Source organism: Paramisgurnus dabryanus, chromosome 20, assembly GCF_030506205.2.
Source record: "Paramisgurnus dabryanus chromosome 20, PD_genome_1.1, whole genome shotgun sequence".
NCBI lineage: Eukaryota > Metazoa > Chordata > Actinopteri > Cypriniformes > Cobitidae > Paramisgurnus > Paramisgurnus dabryanus.
Genome location: NC_133356.1, coordinates 24,583,262 through 24,606,749, shown reverse-complemented (window position 1 = coordinate 24,606,749; position 23,488 = coordinate 24,583,262). Strand labels below are relative to the sequence as shown.

Below are 23,488 nucleotides of genomic sequence, written 5' to 3'. Positions count from 1 at the left end.
AGAACAGCCTAGAAAGAAAACACACAATCAGATAGTAAACAAAAAATTGTTGTCGGTGATATGAGAAGCATTGACATAAGCAATGTTATAGTGTCATTTTATTTAACTTTGTTTTAGATCAACAAAAAAATTCAATTATCATATATTGCATTATACTGAAACTCACATGCACAGTCAAAAAATTACCCCAAGCTGTCACTGGGGCAGAACCCCTTAAAAAGGTCCTTATATATACCATTCATGTCTATATTTCGTACCTATGTGTACCTCTGGGGTATTAAAGGGCACCTATTATGTCCATTTTTACAAGATGTAATATAAGTCTCAGGTATGCGTCTGTGAATGTGTCTGTGAAGTTTCATACCAAATTCCCCACGGATCATTTTTATAGCATGTCCAAAATGCCCCTATTTGTGTGGGAGCAAAAAAGTGCCGTTTTCATTTGTGTAAATGCAAATGAGCTACTGCTTATGGTTAAAGGAACACACCACAGTTTTTCAACATTTTACTATGTTCTTACCTCAACTTAGACAAATTAATACATACCTATCATTACTCCATGCGTGCACTTAATCCTTGTTCAGCGTGTCGTGAATGTGTTAGCATTTAGCCTAGCCCCATTCATTCTTTAGGATCCAAACATTGATGAATTTAGAAGCCACCAAACACTTTCATGTTTTCACTATTTAAAGACTGTTACATGAGTAGTTACACCAGTAAGTATTGTGGCACAAAATAAAACGTGGCAATTCTCTAAGCGGATGAAAAATGTGAACTATATTGTATAGCAGAAGAGCACTTAGTTTGGAGCACTTTGACCTCGGGCACAGTAATATTGGTGGAAGTTTGAGCGAGAGGGGGAGTAGTCTGGAGTGTTGATGTTAAAAACATGGAAGTGTTTGGTGGCTTCTAAATTCATCCCTGTTTGGATCCTAAGGAATGAATGGGGCTAGGCTAAATGCTAACACATTCACAACGCGCTGTACAAAGATTAAGTAAATGCATTGAAAAAGAGCATAAGGTATGAACATAGTAAAATATTGAAAAACGATGGTGTTTTTCTTTAAATATAGATCTAATCAATGTGTATACAGTCTGAAACAATAGTATATTTAGCTGCATTAGCACTACAACATGCTAACAAACACATTTAGAAAAGCTTTTTGGTAAAATTAAACAGTCAGTCAGTCACTGTGGGAGGGCTTTAACAATGTGACATCACATTAACAAGAGAGTCAAAACAGACTGCTTTGGTTTAATGGGGATTATAAATCAAAAAAAGGAGTGGATGGATTTTTTCATAGTAGGGTGGTTGTGTTCACACAGTGCCAACGCACATTTATATCCAAACAAATTGTAAAAGTGGATTTTGCATAATAGGTGCATTATTGTGTACTAAGCTAAATCAGCAATAAGATTCCCAGGGGTTGGGACAAAATTGTTATGGGTGGGACCAAACAAATACATTTTCATTTGAATATTCATTTGGGTGGATCGGTTTTAAGTAGGTGTTTGCAGAAAGATTTGTTTCTGTTTGTTCAGGTTTTTATGATGATGTAGGGTGAAAAACTGAACAGCAATATCAGTATAAGATGCAGACCATCACAATCTCTCTGAAATGACTTTGTTATTTTGTTACAATAACAAAGTCGTTTGCCTGTTGCAATCAGAACATCAAAAATAACACTCAGATAAAAAGCACACAAAAAAAATCACACGTCCAGATACAGAAATTCCCTGCGAGCTGCACAGTACCAATAAATCAAATTCTTGTTGGCTTTGGTTTCTCATGAAAAAAGAGGTGTGTCAGATAAATTATATGGCGAGAGATGAATATCTCAAACACTCCCGGATGAATTGCGAAACAAAATGGAAGAAAATATGAGGAGCAATCAATCTTGTCGTGCGCTGACTACTTGTTTGCAAAAACATTTTTTCTTTAAAAAAAAAAGGAGATGGGAAAAACACTTTTAATCTTCTTAAAAGTTCATGGATGGATGATGACAAACAAATAGAAAATTACTGATGAGATTTAAAGACCACAATCACTCAGTATGGGGCAAACTTCTGCCGCTCTGATTTTTTGATGCTGGACGATGTGGGGATCTTTGCGGTGTAGGGTGTGAGGCCGGTTGGGAGGCCCGCGGAGCCGGCCGTGTGCACTGCCAGCAGAGGGAAGGATTTCATGCCAAGCAGACTGGAGACAGGCAGGGCATAGTGGGCACTGGGAATGGATGAAGCGGTGTGGACATTAAAAGCAGAGGGGGAGGCAGCCAGGACAGCCATGGAGGATGAGGACGCCGAAGCAGAGGGGGTGGACTGAGAGAAACCGAGGCTGAGGTCGATAGGTGTGCTGGAGGAGGAAGTGGATGCAGCCTGGATGCTCAGTTTAGCCATCTCTAAACTAAAAACGCACATTCACACACACAAATGGAGAAGGATGCGATGGGACGTGGTTATTAGGGAGGTTAAAAGGTGAAGAGATTGACATTGGAGAAGGGGGGGTGAGAAAAATAGAGAAAAGAATAATCAATATAGGGAATGTTATGTGTTACAATAGGAATAATAATAATAATAATAAGGTATAACATGCCTGGATGAGAATTATTAAAGGAGTGTCAAATGTGTAAAATGAAACAAACCATGTGTTTGACTGTTTTTTAATTCCAACATATTGTGAAATAGACAAAAATAATTCACCCCCAAATATTATTTCTGTCATTATTGGTTTAGTAGTCCACACTACCAATGTGCTATGTCTTCAGGAGACCATGTGTACAGATCATGTTTAAGTTAAAAGGTTAAACATTCCCCTTTAGACAAGGTTTGACATCAATGGCATTTGGTCATGTGACATGCAATGACATTTCTTGACACCCAACATGACCTAATGCTTTGAAAACTGCCATATTTGACAGTTACCGGGAATGGCGAGATGCATAGCAAATAATGATATAGATTTCAGTCTGCTGGCTTTTGAAAATGTACTTGTATACAACACACAAGCCAATTTTAAGTTTAATAGCCGTGGCCACTTTGATAAACTGTTGCTATACAGAAATGTCCTATGTGAGGATTCATATTCTCCTTTTGTAAGTAAATATTTAACAAATGTTTAAATCTCTTACCTAACGCTGATGAGGTACTGTGCCACACTGATGTTGACTGGAGAGCCTGTAATGGTGACATGGCGTACAGCCGAACCGTCTGTGGCCCCAGCAATCTTAATCTGGGCACCAGACATCTGGCGAATTTCATTGATCTTACTGCCCTGTCTGCCAATGATGCAGCCTATGAGCTGAGAGACACAAAGACAGACGGCTGAGATGCAAACAACATCTGGACATTAAAAGTCTGAGGAAGCTGAGGTAAGACATGAAAGTACTGTATGTCATGACATGAACTTCTACAAGGGGGTGCTGAAAAATAGCATTATATACAGCAGTGTTTCCCAATCCAGTCCTACCTGGCACTTTTGCCCGGATGTTTTAGATGTCTCCCTATATAAAACACCTGATTAAAGTCATCAGCTTGTTAGTGTGTTAATTAGGGAGACATCGACAACATTCTGGGACGAAGCTGATGAGCTGAATCAAGTGTTTCACATAAGGAAGATCTAAATCATCTTGGGACGGGTGCCACGTAGGACTGGACTGGGAAACACTATTATACAGTACAGTGGCCATTGAATGTATTTAGGCACATATATGTACTGTATGTATATATGCCATTGCAGTAGTTTTTAAAAGAGGTTTTAAAGAACCCCTATTTTAATTTTTTTGGTTTTTACATTTCCTTTGTTGTGTAAGTTTGTGTTAGGACATGTTAACGATCTATCTGCAAAGTTACAAATCCCAAATCTAAGATGGTGTGAGTAATCATCTCCAAAGTAAATCTCTTTTCTTGGACTACAACAAACACACGGATTGTAGGCAACAGTTTACTTCTGCAGCTGGTGGATGTGGGCACAATAAACATAAATCTGCCCGCTTCTGACTCACAGGCTGTGTGTAGTCTATGTTTTCATATTTAGGGAATTTGCTACTGACTTTTCAAAACATGATTCAAACATGAGTTTTGTGGAGTGCAGAGTAGCGCTTGTTGTTTGTCGTTTCTACGATCACAAATGCAGACATGATTTTATGTTTTAGTATCCCTACCTAAGCAATCTGTTACGTTTTGCTTAAGCCACACTGGCAAAGTTGATTGATCAGCTTGGTCATCTGCATTTCTGGATCAGATTTGGGCTCGTATTGATAAGATAGTAAAGATGACAAGGGAACGTGCACTAGAGATGCGCGGTTGGCGGTTACAGCCGCGGACTCCGCGGATAAACCGCGGATCGGGCGGATGACGTGACGAAAAATAATATTTTAATTAAATTCGGGCGGGTGGCGGATTGACTGCTTGCTATTAGCTGTGTCCTTCTAAGCATGCAACCTTAAAAGGTGAGCACTCTGGCTTTCAAGGTGGCAGTCTCAGAAGTTCGCGAAGACAACTGAAATGAGACGGTCTTGCCTTCTGAGGACCCATTATTTGCGTCACCTGTTGCACGCGCCCCCAGTAGCCGCCCACCGCGCCTGTCAGCAGAAAACAGCGGAGACATTTCTGACTTATTAAAATGAATATGTAATCAGAAAAATATTAATTTATTTTAGAAAATATGACACATTGATGTAGATTAAACTATTCAACAGTATATCAAATAATCAACCTTAGAAATACACGCAACATAAACAGAATAATATTAACACAAAACATAACTTATAATACTAAAACAGTGACAAGAAAAAGTTTTCTAATAAATACACAATTTTATTGAATAAAGGTTTGTATTGTTTGGGATAGCCTCAGCTGTTAAGGATCCATTCGTTCTATCATTAACAGCGCGGAGAAATGAGGACGCATTTTGACACAGCTCTTATCAACGCCGGTGAAGGAGGTACATGGCAAACTCAAAAAATGAGAATTAAAAACAAAGGAAATAGAAGGTCAGAAAAGGGTTGCCTAAAATAAGTTTTACAAAGTGGTAAATCAGGATGACACCAGTGCAGGCTATATTTGTGCGTTTAATTTAGGCTATTTAATATTTATTTATTTATTTTTGTCCCTGTGTGCCGAACGGAGACGAAGTTCACTGCTGATATTAGATCTTTCTAGTCTCGCGGCTGTCATCAGCAGCGCTTTGCATCGCCCAGTCAGCGGATGGCGGGCGGGTGCGGTTTTGAAAACTGGTCAGAAACGTTGGTGCGGATGGATGGCGGACGGATGATGAGTTTTGTGATGCGGTTGCGGATGAAATAATAGCCCATCCGCGCATCTCTAGCGTGCACACCAAAGCTTTTATGCCGGGGGCCGGCGTATGTTTTCTATTGTTTCGAATGGAAAAAAGCCAGCAGCTGGCGGTTTGTTTTTCATGCTGAAAGCCGGGGTTTGCCGGTTTTTCTGCACTATAAATATTCAACTTTAAGTGAAAAGCTCAGCTCGTCAATGTCAGTTCTCGCACGGCCGTCCAATCACAGTGGAGGGGTGGGACAAATGTCACAACAACCAACCGGCGCATCGTACAACAACAACTGATAAACAAAGCAGAGGTATCACAACAACCAAAGCGTTCAGCTGAAGAAAGCTGGCGCCCTCCTGGCGTTTTCAGCCGCGTTTAAAAGCTTTGGTGTGCACACCCCCTCTGCCACATTTCCGCCCCTCGCTTGATCCAATATTTATGTGTGAACAAAAAATATAGATTAACGGCATTTAGAACGGACGTCAGACCACACTGACCGCTTCGGGCCAATCATAATGTTTTGAAACAGATGACGCTTTTACCCCCGCACTGTTTACGGACGTTTCCACACACACACTGCTTAAAAGTCAGGCACACCTGAAGTGAACATCAACATTTCTTTACCAAAGCTGTTTAAAACAGCTTACCATATATTTGCCAAATTGCCAACGTCCTTAGCACACCCTCTTTGAAGCCTAATGTGCAAACAGTACTGTTGTTTAAGACGCAGGTTCTGTTTGATGTCCCCTAATGCAATGTTGTTTGGTCACGAGCAACTTCGCAACCGTCAGCGTTTGCCACAGATGTGAAACAACAAAATACGGACTGTGGATATGAAGTCATAACCCACCATTGTTTACAAATACAACACTGTGCTTGCCGTCCGCGCACCACAGGTAACTTCCACTTTCTCTCTGAGTTTACTGGTATTTTGATACTGATGTGTGAACGATTTCTTACTGGTAAAAAGACAGAAAGTCACTGCATGTGTGAACAGCACATTTTTGTATTTACTAGTAAATTCATTCTGAGTGAAAGAGTCTGATGAACGCTGCATTTTACCCTGAATACAGTGCTTAGTGTCTTACCAGCAGCCAACCAAGAATATGTGGCTTTTTTCATTGTGAACCATTGAAAAAATGAGCTGCCTCGGGGTAAAACACTTTGGTGTACACACAGCCTTATTGCGATGAACTAAATTTACAGTTGGTGAGGGGAAATTGACTTACAAGTGACATTCAACAACTAAAAATAATCTTGGGACCACTTGGGTAAAAATAATTGCAAAAATTTTCTTCACTAAAACAGATAACCTTAGTTTACTTTTTCTAAAGGTTTAGCATCATTTCTTTGTAAATGCCACTTGCTTTGATATTTTGGTGTCTAATGCAATTACATTCACATTTCCAAGCATGACTAAGCATATTTTTGGGGCCACTAAACATTATTAGTAATACACTCTTAAAAAGGTTTCTTCACAGGTTTGCCATAAATGAACCATTTTTGGTTCCTCAAAGTACAATTCAGTCAAAGGTTCTTTAAAAACATACCTTTGAATAATCTGAAGAAACACTTTTCACCCTATGTGATTTTTTTGGATGTAAAAGGTTCTTTAGCAAAACAAATTTATTTTATGAAGCACCTTAAGAGTATATTAATGTAAGCTGGTACAAAAATGCACAATACATTATTTATCACTTACATCATTAGGAATGGTCAGCTCATGAGAACTGGTCGCAAAGGCAGCATCCAGACCTACACAGAGAAATATAAGAATAAGGACCTGCAATTATGAAAACATTTTCTCAAAATCCTAAAATTGCAGTACTGCCACTGGGATTGCATAAACCTGACATTAAAATTAGACAAGGTATAAAAGCATTAAGGCTGCTCCAGTGAGTGAAACATGAATGCATTTCTAAATAATTTATGTCTGCTCGAGATTGAAAAACACCCATTAAAGCATTTCCAAATAGCGCGCATTATCGGAAACATCTATGGAGAGGCTGTCTCTTCAACTCCTTATTTCCATGGTAATAATTATGGACTGGTGAATACACTGTGTGTGTGTCATGATGAATGTGGGCTGCTGTTAAGAGTGGGCTTGAGGTTTGCTAGGAAAATGTTGCCGGTTTGAACAGGTCGGGGGTTTTGTGGAGGTATGGATTGACATGAAGGGCGAAGAAATGTTACACAGATGACAAGGCAGTACATATAGTTGACATATGATGACAGTAAGAAACTGTTATGTTGCTTTGAGAATATAACTTGACCCAAGTGGATATATATCCCCATTACCATTCCTATTAATCTCAATGGCAGTTGAAATCTACAATCTTTACTGCAGCCAGTTTTTTTATTTACTATATTGTAATGAAACATTAGTGATTTACTGCACATGTCACTTGCAAGAATTTTCATTTTGTTAGAATATACTAAAGCTACTTTTCAATTGCTGTCAATGGAGAAAGGTGTAATTTCTTTTTGCCGCCAGATGGTCTTGGTACAACACGTACCGGCAGGGGCAAACTTAGCCATACTAACCGACCCCTTTATTACTTTCATCAGCACCGGTTAGTGGGGTCATTATGGTACGGCACACTGCATAATGTTGGCTCTCTTCACATACAGCATGATGATATTTTTGCCTTACCACAATATGGCCTCTCCCTCACTTTCTTCAGAGTGGAAAAGTGGTGGTGAACGCATGAGGCGGATGAGTGGAGAGGGAAAGAGACAGATCGAAAAAGAGAAAGACAGACAGAAAGATAGACAGACAAAGGGAGAGACAGACTTCCCTGGGGAGATCTGGGTACGTACCAGGGAAGGTGGGGTTGCTCTGCCCAAGGGAGGTAAAGGGGATATGCTGCATAGCCAACTGGTGAAGCTTGGTCAACTGCGGGTGCAGGAAGGGAGGTTAGAGCTAACCAATCAAAACGGTATCATTTCAGAGGAAAATTACATCTAAACACAAAACAGGACTCAAAGTTAGATCAGTATTTGGTCTCTCTTCTGGACGTAGTGTCCGTTTCTCACAAATAAGATGATATGAAAAACTTACTGAACTTATGCTGGGTTGTTGAGTTAAATATAAAAATTTTCTGTGTTTATTTAACCCAACAGCTGGTGGTTGAAAATAAAATAAAGAGTATGCAAATAAATGTAAATTTCATGCTGTGTTGAATGGCATTTCATTATTTTTACGAATTTATAAAGTTATTTACAAAGCAAAAGGGAATCTGTATGTAAAGCAGTTCAGGTTGAATTAATCACAGATTTAACTGTAATATCCACACAGTGCTGCCCTCCAAGCACTTGAATTACGGTATTTATACATGTTTGACATCTTTTTGACAAGGGATATGAAATAACAAAGAAGCTACTGACACTTGAGATAAGAAATAATCATTAAATCTATCCTCATTTAATAGAAGCTGCTAGAAGTTAGTAAACAAATTAAGTGTGATCAGGACAGGAATATTGGCTCAGAGGTGCTGTGGGAGATTTGTGGTTGTACAAGGGGTGGGATGTGGTTCGGGAGACTGCAGTGGTGTTGTGTGTGCTGTGAATGATGTTGATCAGGCATCGGGACTGAGACTCACGTCTTGGGGCGGAATGGCAAACTGTCCTGGAATTGCAAAGGCCTGCTGGGAGAAAAGTATGTTTAGGTGAGCTGGATTCTACACATAACAACAGCCATTAGCTCTTTTGTTTCATTAGTCTCAGGTGCCACGGCCAAGCCACTTTGTCATTAGCATAATAAAAAGTCATGTGGAATTTTGAGGAAGCTGTGTTGCGTTTTTCTTAAACCACAAGGGGGCATAACATGAACATTTCATGCGCTACCACACATTCACAATAATTTACAGAACAGCAGAACGTTTACCCAAAAATGATTTACTCACCCTTATGTTTTTCTAAAGCTGTATGAGTTTGAATATTTTGATGAATGAAGGTAAGAAGAAAGCACATGTAACCAATGACTTTTATAGTAGTAAAAGCAAATACTATGGAAGTCAATGGGTACCATCAAATGTGTTGCTACCAAAATTTCTCAAAATAACTTCTTTCGTATTCAACAGAGTAAAGAAACTCATACAGGTTTAAAAAAATACATGAGGGTAAGTAAATGCTGACATAATTTTTTATTTGGGGTGAACTATCCCTTTAAAGAAAAACTTTGAGACAATTAACACTTGTAGCCAATCAGCTGTAAGGGGCGAGTCTACTAACCAACATCATTGCCTGGGGCACGTTCAATCTCACACCGGTGCGCAACGTTTTGCTACGGTTTCCGGGTTGAACGACATGTTTCCTTGAAACGGTGTGCAACGGAATGCAACAAGTTTTAGAAGCGTTTTCTCTTGTTTGGTGGGTGTGTCAGAAATGTCAGTCCAATCAGCGGCAAGATGTATAAAACCACACGACTGTTAAGAGACAGCTCGCTCAATGGGTTCAAGTTGGAATGTTGTCTTTCATTCTGGATTGCAAGGTCAGTGACTGTAACATCGAGGGTATTTTACAGTATTAAACACACATTTATAACGATTTTATCAGGCTTTAGAAACATTTAAAAAAGAACACAAAGAATGGCCTCTCAGCTACCGTAGTTGCAACTCTTGCGTCATCACAACAGGGTGTTCAATGCATCACCGTTTCAGTTTAATAAACGTTGTGCAACGTTTTGTCAGGCCTGAACGCAGCCCTGGTTGCGTATGTGTGGGGCTGGTCTATCAAAATAATGGGGTAGAGGCGTGTTTGTTTAAGTGATTTTAAATGTCAACATTGTCTTTCAAAGATCATGCACCCTGCCTTTAAAGAAAAATCTCCCCCCAAAAATAAAAGGCTACTCATATAGTTCATGCACAAGTATAGATGGTTTCATCGGACGCGATAGGCGTCTGGATCCGAAATTTACTTCCGGTTTTGTTTTTTAATGGTCTGACTAGTTGCTAAACTGATCTCTTGAAGAAATGCCTCGTCGAAAATAACAAATGTTTTGGTTTCCTAGTTAATCTATGTCTTGTTTTTTGCTTGTTATATAAATAAACTACGTTTAAATGACTTTGTTGTTATTTTTTCTTAGCGGAGTTTACCGGAAGTTACGTGCGGACCACGACAGCCGCTTGTTTATGTTGTTACTGCTGAAACCGTCTATACTCCAATGATAAAAAAGTTTCACATTTCAAATTCGTCGCATGGCTTCAGAATAGTTCTATTTTGCATGAGTCTTAGTGAACACTGTGAACTGTGATGATTCTTCAAATATCTGTTTGTTTTCATACATGGTTGAAAAATGATTTTTTTTTTGGATGAACTGTTTCTTTAAAAGAGCAAATAGCATATTACTCATATGACAAGTAAGGCTCGAAGCTGACAGGATTTTACTTTATACAAGCAACTAGCATTTCAGTCCTGCATTACCCTTAGTCAAGCAAAAGGTCATGATCACTCAAATGTACAAGGAGCCCTTTGGACACTTTACTAGAGGAGATATATGACAAAGATGAAGGGTCAAAGCCTACATCATTAAATGCGCAAGTCAATATTTCTATAAGTCTTATTCTCTAAAGATCAGAAAATCTGACAGTTTTTCTCAGTCGCTTTGGTACATTTCTCGAATTATCCTCGATATTTGCAAAACAGTGCAGTAAGTACCTTTTACAATTTAACAGAGACCCATATAATACATTTTGATCAACAAGACATAACCAATTGATCATATAGGAAACAGCAGAGAATTGTCCATAATCTTTGGATGGACCAAAGCATTTGCAAATTCTTCAAAGAAATGACAAACTGCTTTTTTGATGTGCACAGGTGAGACAATGAGGTGAAGATTGAACTTTAATTCTGATCTGAGAAATGTATCAAAGCGTCTGAGGAAAAACTGTGAATGACCCCTACTGATGAGGTTCTAATGCTACAATCTTAAAAATAATGGTGCTTAAGGGTTCATCTCAGTGAATATCTACAAAAAACAGTTTATTATAGAACCCGGTTGAATGAGTTAACATGCAAACCAATAAACCTGCTACGCAGAAAATCAACACTGTAAAAAATTAATTGTTGCACTTACATTTTTAAGTTTAATCAACTTGAATTTACAATTCATTTCTTTTTTGACTAGTGAGGAGTTGCATTAAAGAGCATCTGCTACATTGCTAAAAACAAGGTTATTTTGTGTATTTGGTATAATACAATGAGTTTGCGTGGTTTATGGTTCGAAAACACATTATTTTCCACATACCGTGCATTATTGTTGCTCCATAAATCCCTGCCTTTCTCAAACGCACTGATTTTGTACAAAGCTCATGGTTCTGAAAGGTGCTGTGTCATCCGATTGGCCAGCTAATCTGTATGTTGTGATTGGCCCGAATACCTCTGACGTTAGCCGGAAATCTGACGCTCCTTACCATTTTTGAAAGATTAGCTCACAATGCAATGCTGACAGGAGTCAGTCTTTATACCTAACGAGACGTGTCTGGACCAGAAAATGCAGATGACCAAATTGATTGATCAACTTTGCCAACACGGCTTGAGCAGGACATAACAGATTGGGAAGGATATTAAAACCACGTCTGCATTTGTGATCGTAGACACCACAAACAACAAGCGCTACTCTGCGCTGCTCAAAACTTGCGTTTGAATCATGGTTTAGTCAGTAGTGAATTCTCTTAATATGAAAACATAGACTACTTACAGTACATGCGGTGACCGGTGGCTAAGATGCGGGTGGAATTATGGGCCTGTAGGAAACAGGCCCAGGAAGTAAACCGTTGCCTACAATCCATGTGTTTGTTGTAGTCCAAAAAAAGAGATTTACATTGGAGACAATAACTCGTGTCATCGTTTACTTTGGGGTTTGTACCTTTTGCATATCGTTAACATGTACTAATATACACTTACACACCAAAGGAAATGTAATATCGCGAATCGGATCATTAGTGTTCTTTAAATTAAGTTATTTTAACTTTATTTTTTATAATTTATATGTTTATGACCTTTCCCCAACAAAAGAAAACTGTTTACATGTTTACATGGCCTTACACGTTAAAAGTTTATTATTAAGCATAACTGAGGTAAGATTGTGCATGTAAACACACTTAGTAATGTCATAGATATTTCAGCCTGATCTCACAAGAATTTGTACATATTTTACAAGAGAGTTAGCTATTTCGTATGAATAAGTGTGCTATTAATTGTGCAAAAACATACTGTTATCATTAACAATAATGAAACCCCACCCCTAACCCTATTGTCACAGCGGTCAAGGCAAATCATACAAATGAATACGAAATAGCCACCTCGTACAATACGTACCGAATTGCCCTGAGATAGCTTTGGATATTCTATTGTTTGTTCACAAAAAAACTTTAGTCCTTAAAAAAGCCATTTCACTGTTACTTTGTTACTTCATGGTAGTTCAATTGATTAGTGACAATAGATTTGCCATCCCAGCCATCTGCTTTAATTCTTACCTTGAAACATTTAATATCTCTTTTCATAGTCTGAAGAACCCTTTTCTTACACAAACAAGCTTTTGTGAAACAGAAAAGTTCTGTGGATGTTAAAGGTTCTTTATGGGATCACACAGCCAAACAACCTCCCGGGAACCCTTTATTTTTAAGAGTGTTAGCTATAAACCTTGAGACCAGAACCTACAATATCTGAACTGAATAAGTTATTTAAACATGCCTGAGCTGCATGTTTAAGAGCTCTTGGCATGGTCAATAGCCCTGTTGGTCACTGCTACTGATTGGATCTAAGGATGAGAATCATTATGTAAGCATCCATACTCAGAGGTTCCCACTGGGACTGCAGAGAACTATGGAGTCATTAATGCTTGTGAAGAGATGTTCGATTGCATGGCTCTGCTGCTGATTGCATTGCTCTGTTGCATTAAGAGATGGATGCAGAACTTACCGGCGCAGCATGCGGCTGCGTCAACACTGTGTGGTTGCCTCCTGCAGTGGGTTTGGGTCGGTATGGAATTGTGGCTCCTTTAGGTGGAGACTAAATAAGGGTGTCAAACACATCAATGTTAGTTAGAGAAAATAACATGCGATAACAGACATTTAAAGTACATTGCATTTTTTGCTAGATAATAGTACTTTTACTAATACTAATACTTTTAAAATAAGTAACAGTTCCCTATTCATGGAAAGCCTAATACAATCTGGGGACACGGTTATAAGGCAAAGGCATTCAAGGTTGGATGCTGGAAAGTAATGAAGCAAATAGGAACATTAAACATGTTGTGCATGCGTTGCAGCTGAATGCAAATGAAGCTTGAAGGTGAGAAAGACCTGAAAAATATTCTGCACCTGAAATAACAGTAAAGCGCAAGGGAAATAATGCTTAATCGCACAGATTTCCAATTAAAAATGCAGACGCAGTCCCACACGCACCCTGACTCACCTCCAGCATGATGGTGCAGATATGTCTCACACACTGAGTGATGGCATGTGGGGTGCCTGAGATGGTCACAGCTCTCTCAGTAGAGTCAGGCAGTAAGTCTCCTGCTACCTGAACCTGTGCACCTGTGAGCTAACACAAAGTGGTACTGTTAGTGAATACACAGATAAGACAGACAGATAGGTAGACAGACAGACAGACAGACAGATATAGATAAGATAGGTAGACAGACAGACAGATACAAACACAATAAACAGACAGACAGAAAGATATAGATACATATATAATAGATAGACAGATAGGTAGACAGACAGACAGAAATACAGACAAAGGGACGGATACAGACACAGTAGACAGGCAGGCAGGTAGAAGGACAGACAAACAGATACAAACAGAATAGACAGATAGGCAGGTAGATAGATACGTATAGAATAGACAGACAGACAGATAGATAGATGATGGATGGATGGACGCATGGACAGATACAAACAGAATAGACAGGCTGGTAGAAAGATACATATAGAATAGACAAACAGAGACGTAGACAGACAGAAATACAGACATAGATAGATAGATAGATAGATAGACAGACAGACAGACGGACGGACGGACGCATGGACAGATACAAACAGAATAGACAGGCAGGTAGATAGATACATATAGAATAGACAGACAGATAGGTAGACAGACAGAAATACAGACAGACATAGATGGATGGATAGACACACGGACAGATACAAAAAGAATAGACAGGTAGGTAGATAGATACATGTAGAATAGACAGACAGACAGATAAATAGATAGATAGATACATACATATAGAACAGACAGACAGACAGGCAGACAGATAGATAGATAGATACATATAGAACAGACAGACAGATAGGTAGACAGACAGAAATACAGACAGACATAGATGGATGGATAGATGGATGGACGCACAGACAGATACAAACAGAATAGACAGGCAGGTAGATAGATACATAACAGACAGACAGACAGATACATATAGAACAGACAGACAGATACTTATAGAATAGACAAACAGACAGATAAAGATAGATAGACAGACAGACAGACAGACAGACAGACAGACAGACAGACAGACAGACAGACAGACAGACAGACAGACAGACAGACAGACAGACAGACAGATAGATAGATAGATAGATAGATAGATAGATAGATAGATAGATACAGTAGATAGATAGATACAGTAGATAGATAGATAGATAGATACAGTAGATAGATAGATAGATAGATAGATAGATAGATAGATAGATAGATAGATAGATAGATAGATAGATAGATAGATAGATAGATAGATAGATAGATACAGTAGATAGATAGATACAGTAGATAGATAGATAGATAGATACAGTAGATAGATAGATAGATAGATAGATAGATAGATAGATAGATAGATAGATAGATAGATAGATAGATAGATAGATAGATAGATAGATAGATAGATAGATAGATAGATAGATAGATAGATAGATAGATACAGTAGATAGATAGATAGATACAGTAGATAGATAGATAGATAGATAGATAGATAGATAGATAGATAGATAGATAGATAGATAGATAGATAGATAGATAGATAGATAGATAGATAGATAGATAGATAGATAGATAGATAGATAGATAGATAGATAGAGAATAGACAGACAGATATACATAGTTAGGTGGACAGACGGACAAAAAAAATAGACAGACAGATAGACAAATAGATACATATAGAATAAGCAGACAGAGAGACAGATAGGTAGACAGACAGAAGTACAGATAGACAGACATAGATAGATAGGTAGACAGACGGACAGAAAGACAGACAGACAGATACAAACAGAATAGACAGACAGACAGAAAGACAGATCAAACATGTTAAGCATTTTGTTCATGGATGTCTGAAGCAAAAAATGTGGGTGGGTCCCCTTGTCCACCCCCCACTTAACTTGTCAGTAGTATAGCAAGTCTATAGCAAGTAGGCCTATATGTTTTCGTTTGTGTCATATTTTGTTTAGAATTTTTAGTGATATGACCTATTTAATTCATTTTTCTGTTACATCAAGGTTGACAGTAAAATATCTTTTCAATAATTCTGCCCTGAGAACTTGGCAAGATGTCTTTGTATCCTGGTGTTGCCACGAGTGCACCTTAAAAGATAGATCATGTCATAGTCGGTTTTCCGTGAAAATACACTAAAACAGTTGTCGTCGGAACATTATTTGGTTAGTTAAAGGAGGAGTTCTACAAGTGACATGACTGTGTGTTGTAGTATAGTGGAGGAAAAAGAGAAAAGAAGATAGATTGGTTCCTTGAGGTGCACCTATGTTGCTAACCATCTGCTGGGGCACAGTTTTGCTGCCGAAACTCAATCTGTGTCTCTGTGATGGTCAGTCCAGTCTAGTACAGGGATAGTTGGTGTATGTGGATGCATTCCTGGACATCAAGTGTTTTTGGTGGAAGCATGTGCTGAGTACTGTTGCTTCAGACTTCGGAGAATTACTGTTGGGGGTGGGTGATGTAGTGTCAGAGTGGGTTTTAAGTCAAACTTGTTGAAACTGGTTTAGTCTGTCGTTCACCATTACTCCTCCTGGTTGTTTGAGGCCAGTAATTTCCACCCCAGACCTCATTTCACCTATTCATCCACGTTTTTTTTTCTCTACAGTTTACACCAACTAGACTCTCTGCTTTTGAGTTCATTGTGTTCGCACCTCACCTTTTCTTTTTCTTCTCTTCCGAAAGCTCTCTTCTCTCCATTAAGAGCTTTCAGATCTCTGGTAATCCAAAGTTTATTGTTAGGGAAGCAAAGTACTTCACTAGTGGATGGTATTGTCAACAAAGTAATTGAAGTAGCCAGTTATATATACTGTGTATCCTGGCTGTGTTCAGAGTTAGTGCAGGCAATATTAATTTAATATCTCTAAATTTGGGGTTTGGATTTGTCCTGGTTTGTCCATATTTTACTCAGCCATGGGATAAAATTAAAAGTGTTATTCGAAATATTAATCAATATGATTAAATCAACCTGACTACAGGGACACTCCACTTTTTTTGAAAATATGTCCAATTTACAGCTCACCTAGAGTTGCTTTTAAAATGTTGGTCTGTTTGTTTGAGTAACCCAACATTTGTGATTCAGCAATATTTCTTCAGTGTTTATGGTGGTATCTGTTTAATAGAGTGATGGAGAGTTAGACAGGAGTGATCTTTCTTTTTGCTCTCATTTGGTGCAGCTTGTGGCATACACTGGAAAAAGGGTTACAATGTATTTTTTATATTAACACTGTATTTCTACCCGATCTTGATCTGATCCTTATTTTCTTTTGATGTTTTAAAGGGACACTCCAATTTTTTTCAAAAATATGCTCATATGCAAATTAAGAGTTGCAATTTTCTAGGCAGATATGACTAGGAACTATACTCTCATTCAGGCGTAATAATCAATGACTTTGCTGCCCTAACATGGCTGCAGGAGATGCAATGATATTACTTAGTGCCCAAAAATAGTCCTTTGCTATTGAAAGATACTGAGGAGACTATTTTGCTGTTGCATAATAACATTGCATCTCCTGCAGCCATGTTACGGCAGCAAAGTCCTTGATTATTACGCCAGAATGAGAGTATAGTTCCTAGCCATATCGGCCTTGAAAATCGCAACTTTCAATTATCCGTCAGTCTTAGTACACGATGTAACTACAGAAGAGTCAAGTTTTAAATAGGAAAAATATTGAAACTCTTTGGTTATTTTTGAGCGCGATGCTAATGGTCTAATCAGATTCAATGGATTGCTAAGCTATGCTAAAAGTGTTAGCGCCAGACGCGGATATAAGCTGAATGGATTCCAAAACGGTAAAAATCTAAAGTTTAAAGGGGGGGTTTAATGGTATTTCAAGCATTCTGACTTATTAACACAGTTATAGAGTTGTTTCCTCATGCTAAATGTAGGCAAAGTGTCAAAAATGCAGTTGGGCGTGTTTCAGAGTATTTCTGTGCCGAATGCACTTCGCCAGGGTTCGTACAAGTTTCGGCTAATTTTTTTCGATTACGGTTCTAACTGACGTTTCAGGGGTTTTCGATACGTATCACTTCTTTATATGGGCTTCCGCCGGAAAACTTCCCCTGGAAAACCCCGCCCAGCCGTCAGTCAGCGGGAGACGCTAGAGCTTGCTAACAGCTTATCACGCCACTCAGCTTTGTTTAATTTCAAAAGTCAACAATGGCACAACAAGAAGTGTGTTTTTGGATGTAAGGAGAAGACATCCAGCCTTATGGAAACAATGGATATAGTTTATTATCCGGATTAGCAACGGAGTTTTGCGTGTGTGTGTTTGATGCGGTGGATTTTCATGACGAGTTACACGCGGTAAGTAAGACTTCTGTCTATGTTGGAAATAGGCGCGTGTATATTATATAAATGACACGAACATGTAGTGAATCATAAGTTAAAACAGTGTTGTATAGTGTTGCATGACTCGTACTCGCTCCTCCCGTGTTATAACTCCTCCTTCTTCATTTTTTCGTACGTTATCGGAAAGATTCGGTAAAGCTAATCTTTCTTTTATAAATCTGATTAAACTAAAGAATCTTCAGAGATATAAAGGATGTCATACTACTCCATAGGTACTCCAGATTAATATCAGAAATGCAGAAACAGCGTGTGTTACGTGAGCTTTAACTCATGGGGGGCTGGAAAATGAGTGAAAAAAGTGGAGTGTCCCTTTGAAACACCAAAAGAAAATAAGGATCAGATCAAGATCAGGTAGAAATACAGTGTTAATATAAAAAATACATTGTAACCCTTTTTCCAGTGTATGCCACAAGCTGCACCAAATGAGAGCAAAAAGAAAGATCACTCCTGTCTAACTCTCCATCACTCTATTAAACAGATACCACCATAAACACTGAAGAAATATTGCTGAATCACAAATGTTGGGTTACTCAAACAAACAGAGCAACATTTTAAAAGCACCACAAATTTGTGTTTACTCTTTTAAAGGGGATTAATGTCCTACGAATTTCTTACCGTTGTTTCTGCACCATAAACGGAGACAAGAGAAAATATTACACACTTAAGCACAAAGTACATTTAAATGCGTTTACCGATGCTTTCTTTCTGAAACCACTTTAAAAAGCCCATCATATAGTCATATTGCTGCTATTCTTATGTCTAGAACATTGTTATGGCCTGGGCAGTTATTTAGGTCAATCTATTTAGATACTGAATATAAATGTGAGACTATTTAAGCTTTGGTGGGCCGTCCTGTTCGAAACATTCATAGCTGGGGAATAAAAGCAGCCAGTTCAACAGAGAGGACAGCTATATTTATTCAATGAGAGCTACCAGGTGAATAAAAAGCAGACCTTAAGCCACAGTCCTCATGTCAATTTCAACAGTAAAAAAACAAATGCTTCCGCTTTTTATGAAGATTGCTATGTTTTCCATCAACGAAATCTATGAATAAAATACGTTTTGAGGGAAATTGAAAGTATTTGGCGGTATGAAATGAAAGCTCAGGGGCGCAGGGGTCACACAGTTTTCGGATTGAACAGAAGTCTAAACCCAGAGGCTCACGAATAAAAAGTTTAGTCATGATGAGCACAATCAATCATGGTGATGCTAAGTGTTTCTGAGATAAAGGAAACAAATTGTTTGACGGATCATTCAGCTAATCATCTGGGAGTCGCTGTGCGCTGCATCACAAACCCTTTGCATTCTGCCTGCTGATTGATTTCATATCTACCTCTCGGATCTCTTTGATCTTGGATCCTCCTTTGCCGATGAGTGAACCACACTGACTGGCGGGAAAGACGAGGCGCAGTGTGACAGGAGGTCTGCTTGTCACTGTGCTGTTTATCATGGAGGCCAAGATGTCCTGATAGAGGCGAGAAATACATATTTATCACAGAGCAGCTCTGTTCAGCTCAAATTACTGTCTTTATTTCTATAAACAATCCCTGGTGTGAATACTAACGTACCATATTTGCATTTGTTTTGGTAACCTGTACTTATGGGGATTGGGACTGTAAAATATCAGCCAGATTTAAACTTGTATGTGCTTGACCCTTTACTTGTCTAACATGACATGAGGAAGTTTTGGATTTCAAAAATACTATGGTGGTAATAAAGGATTGCATCAAAACACATTTCATTTTTATAATAATAATAAAAGCAATAATCATCATCATAATAATAATTTAATCACATATTTTTGTAAAAATAACCATACATACCTCCTCAAACTTCTCTGCAATCATGCCGAATGCTTTAAAGATCACCTCAGATGGACCGGTGATGGTCACGATGCGCTCTGGACTGGAACCATCTGATATATTAATACGAGCTCCACTCTAAATTCATATAAGAGAGCACAGCTGCAGTAAATTAAATTGATCAAACTTAGCTCAGTGTGGATATTTGGAGAAACGGTTAACTGATCATGCAAAGAAAATCTAATAAGCTGTTTGCTCAAACTGAAAATGATTCCACATGTTTTCTGTCATTTTTAAGTGAGGTACATTAATGCCATCATTTCGGTAGTCGAAATTAATCTTCTGCATTGCATTTAATTATGTGAGCAACAGAGTTAGCAATCTATATACTGTACATAACATGTATTCAGAAATTTATGGTTTAGTAATTAGTCTTCCTCATCATGTGGTACTTACCTCATCTCTCATTTTTTTGACAGTCTCTCCTTTCTAAATAAAAAAAAGTAGTCATACAAAAATTTTAAACTACATGAAAATTTGCACTGTAAAAAGTGAAAGTTGGATCTTCTTAAAAATTACTTCAATCGGTAACACTTAAAATATTTAAGGTTCTCATATTAATTGAAAAAACATTTTTTTTATTTTTTTTTTATTAAAAAAAGCTTTTCCACTTAATTTTCAATTAAAGTTGGAAAACATTTTTAGGCCTTACCAACTGAAGTTATTTTTTTCACTTTTTTAAAGTGTATAATAAATAGTTATTATCTAATTTCAAAATAAAGATTCAAGCAATAAACACTACTGTACTAACAGTACTAATGCTTTAAAGGGGACATATCACAAAAATCTGGTTCTTTCCATGTTTAAGTGCTATAATTGTTTTTTTGCTCGGCACATTTTTGTGCCCACACCTACAAAGTGGCAATTTTAACATTGTATAATAAATTATCTAATGATATTTTGAGCTAGAACTTCACATACGTACTCTGGGGACACCAAAGATTTATTTGACATCTTAAAAAAGTCTTGTAAAATGTCCCTTTTAAATCACCAAAAAATAAAGATACTATGCTTTGCTTAATTGACTTTTATTTAGATATCAGAATAAAACATAAATTGTTTACCTTTCCAATGATACTTCCGACTTCCTGAAAGCACACATTCACACAAAAAAGCTTTGTAAGTTTGTTTAAGGCTAAACTGATTTGAAAGTAAACTGAAATATGAAAAAAGTAAAATATCTTCTGTATCATAACGTATAATTGTCTATTTGACTTTAACATTCTGCATTATATAATTTAGTAGGTGTATTTGTGTATGCCTTAAAACACTCACCTAAAGGATTATTAGAAGCACCATGGTAATATTGTGTTTGACCCCCTTTCGCCTTCAGAATTGCCTTAATTCTACATTGCATTGATTCAACGAGGTGCTGAATGCATTCTTTAAAAATGTTGGCCCATATTGATAGGATAGCATCTTGCAGTTGATGGAGATTTGTGGGATGCACATCCAGGGCACGAAGCTCCTGTTCCACCACATCTCAAAGATGCTCTATTGGGTTGAGATCTGGTGACTGTGGGGGTCATTTTAGTACAGTGAACTCATTGTCATGTTCAAGAAACCCATTTGAAATTATTCGAGCTTTGTGACATGGTGGATTATCCTGCTGGAAGTAGCCATCAGAGGATGGGTACATGGTGGTCATAAAGGGATGGACATGGTCAGAAATAATGCTCAGGTAGGTCGTGGCATTTAAACGATGCCCAATTGGCACTAAGGGGCCTAAAGTGTGCCAAGAAAACATCCCCCACACCATTAAACCACCACCAGCAGCCTGCACAGTGGTAGCAAGGCATGATGGATCCATGTTCTCATTCTGTTTGTACGCCAGATTCTGACTCTACCATCTGAATGTCTCAACAGAAATCGAGACTCATCAGACCAGGCAACATTTTTCCAGTCTTCAACCGTCCAATTTTGGTGAGCTCGTGCAAATTTTAGTCTTTTTCCTATTTGTAGTGGAGATGAGTGGTACCCGGTGGGGTCTTCTGCTGTTGTAGCCCATCCGCCTCAAGGTTGTGCGTGTTGTGGCTTCACAAATGCTTTGCTGCATACCTCGGTTGTAACGAGTGGTTATTTCAGTCAAAGTTGCTCTTCTATCAGCTTGAATCATTCGGCCCATTCTCCTCTGACCTCTAGCATCAACAAGGCATTTTCGCCCACAGGACTGCCGCATACTGGATGTTTTTCCCTTTTCACACCATTCTTTGTAAACGCTAGAAATGGTTGTGCGGGAAAATCCCAGTAACTGAGCAGATTGTGAAATACTCAGACCGGCCCGTCTGGCACCAACAACTCAAAATTGCTTAAATCGCCTTTCTTTCCCATTCTGACATTCAGTTTGGAGTTCGGGAGATTGTCTTGACCAGGATCACACCCCTAAATGCACTAAAGCAACTGCCATGTGATTGGTTGATTAGATAATTGCATTAATGAGAAATTGAACAAGTGTTCCTAATAATCCTTTAGGTGAGTGTATAATGCAATATAAACTGTGAATATTTTTAAAACACAGTATGAGAATCAGCAAGGTGGTTTCAGGAATTATTTAACAAAAACTAAAAATTTTATTCAGTGATGCTTTAGAGTGAGGGAACATGTTTAAAAAATGCTGGGTTATTTTCAACCCAGCTTTGGGTCAAAAAGGATGAACCCTACTCGTTAGGTTGTAATTTAACCTGTGCTGAGTTGTTTTAACCCATTGTTGGGTCAAATATAAACATTTTCTGGGTTAATTTAACCCAACAGCTGGGTTTGTCCCTTTTTGACTCAACACAGGGTTCAAAATAACCCAACATTTTATGGAATGCATGTTTTTGTTTGCATAAACAAATTACATGATAATCCTTATATAAACTTAATTAAAAAAGGATCAATTTGAAAATATTTCTTATGCACAGTATTATTTCTGAATGTTGCACTTGTGAAATACAAGCGTGAGAACAAAACAAGCCAAAGCTCAGTGAGTAGCAGTGATGCGTCTTACTTTCCCATGCATTAGCAGGCGGATGGTGAGGGTGACATTTAGCCCCCCCTCTGGTACTACTCCTTCATTCAAATTCATTCTTCTCTTGAGTCTGGAAGCTTTAAATCGACTGTCTCTGTGCACACAAACAGACAAATTTACAGTTCAGTCAGAGCATCGATGCCGTGATGAATTTCAGTCAGCAATAGCGAACATTTCAGGCCTGACAACACATTATTTCAAGAGCTTCACAAATTTATTTCCTCCCTATTACCTCTCTCAACCATAAGAGTCTTTTCAGTCGTGCGTACATTTTGTTCTCCTGTAGATATTTGTTGTTGTGCTCTAACATTAGGCCTGGTGTTATTTAAGCATGTGAGCGGATGAGCTGGGTCCTGCCTTTAATAAGAGTGCTGTAATGATCCTGTATGCTTTAATACAACCAGAGTAACAGTGTTTGGTATGGCTAAACAGGAGAGACTTGTTTCTTTCTTTGACTGTGGGTCAAGTGACATCTGTGTGACCATGTCTAACCA

The 23,488-nt window shown here is 38.3% G+C and overlaps 1 protein-coding gene across 3 annotated transcripts in view; it reads right to left on the bottom strand.

Moving 5' to 3' along the window:
* Window positions 1–1,206: 1,206 nt before the first annotated feature.
* Window positions 1,207–23,488, bottom strand: part of LOC135787319 (poly(rC)-binding protein 3) — a 29,243-nt gene continuing 6,961 nt past the window's right edge. Inside the window, exons 4-15 of one of the 3 annotated variants that reach the window (XM_065297206.2) lie at window positions 22,974–23,088; window positions 21,049–21,072; window positions 20,381–20,413; window positions 19,946–20,062; window positions 19,456–19,587; window positions 13,706–13,834; window positions 13,211–13,300; window positions 8,887–8,931; window positions 8,105–8,180; window positions 6,987–7,039; window positions 3,129–3,298; window positions 1,207–2,404 (exon numbers count right to left, since the gene is read on the bottom strand). In XM_065297206.2, the coding sequence (XP_065153278.1) occupies window positions 2,050–2,404; window positions 3,129–3,298; window positions 6,987–7,039; window positions 8,105–8,180; window positions 8,887–8,931; window positions 13,211–13,300; window positions 13,706–13,834; window positions 19,456–19,587; window positions 19,946–20,062; window positions 20,381–20,413; window positions 21,049–21,072; window positions 22,974–23,051 (1,302 nt within the window). In that variant the 5' untranslated portion in view covers window positions 23,052–23,088 and the 3' untranslated portion in view covers window positions 1,207–2,049. The remainder of the gene's footprint in view (window positions 2,405–3,128; window positions 3,299–6,986; window positions 7,040–8,104; window positions 8,181–8,886; window positions 8,932–13,210; window positions 13,301–13,705; window positions 13,835–19,455; window positions 19,588–19,945; window positions 20,063–20,380; window positions 20,414–21,048; window positions 21,073–22,973; window positions 23,089–23,488) is intronic. The other 2 variants (XM_065297207.2, XM_065297208.2) reach the window with 2 other exon arrangements.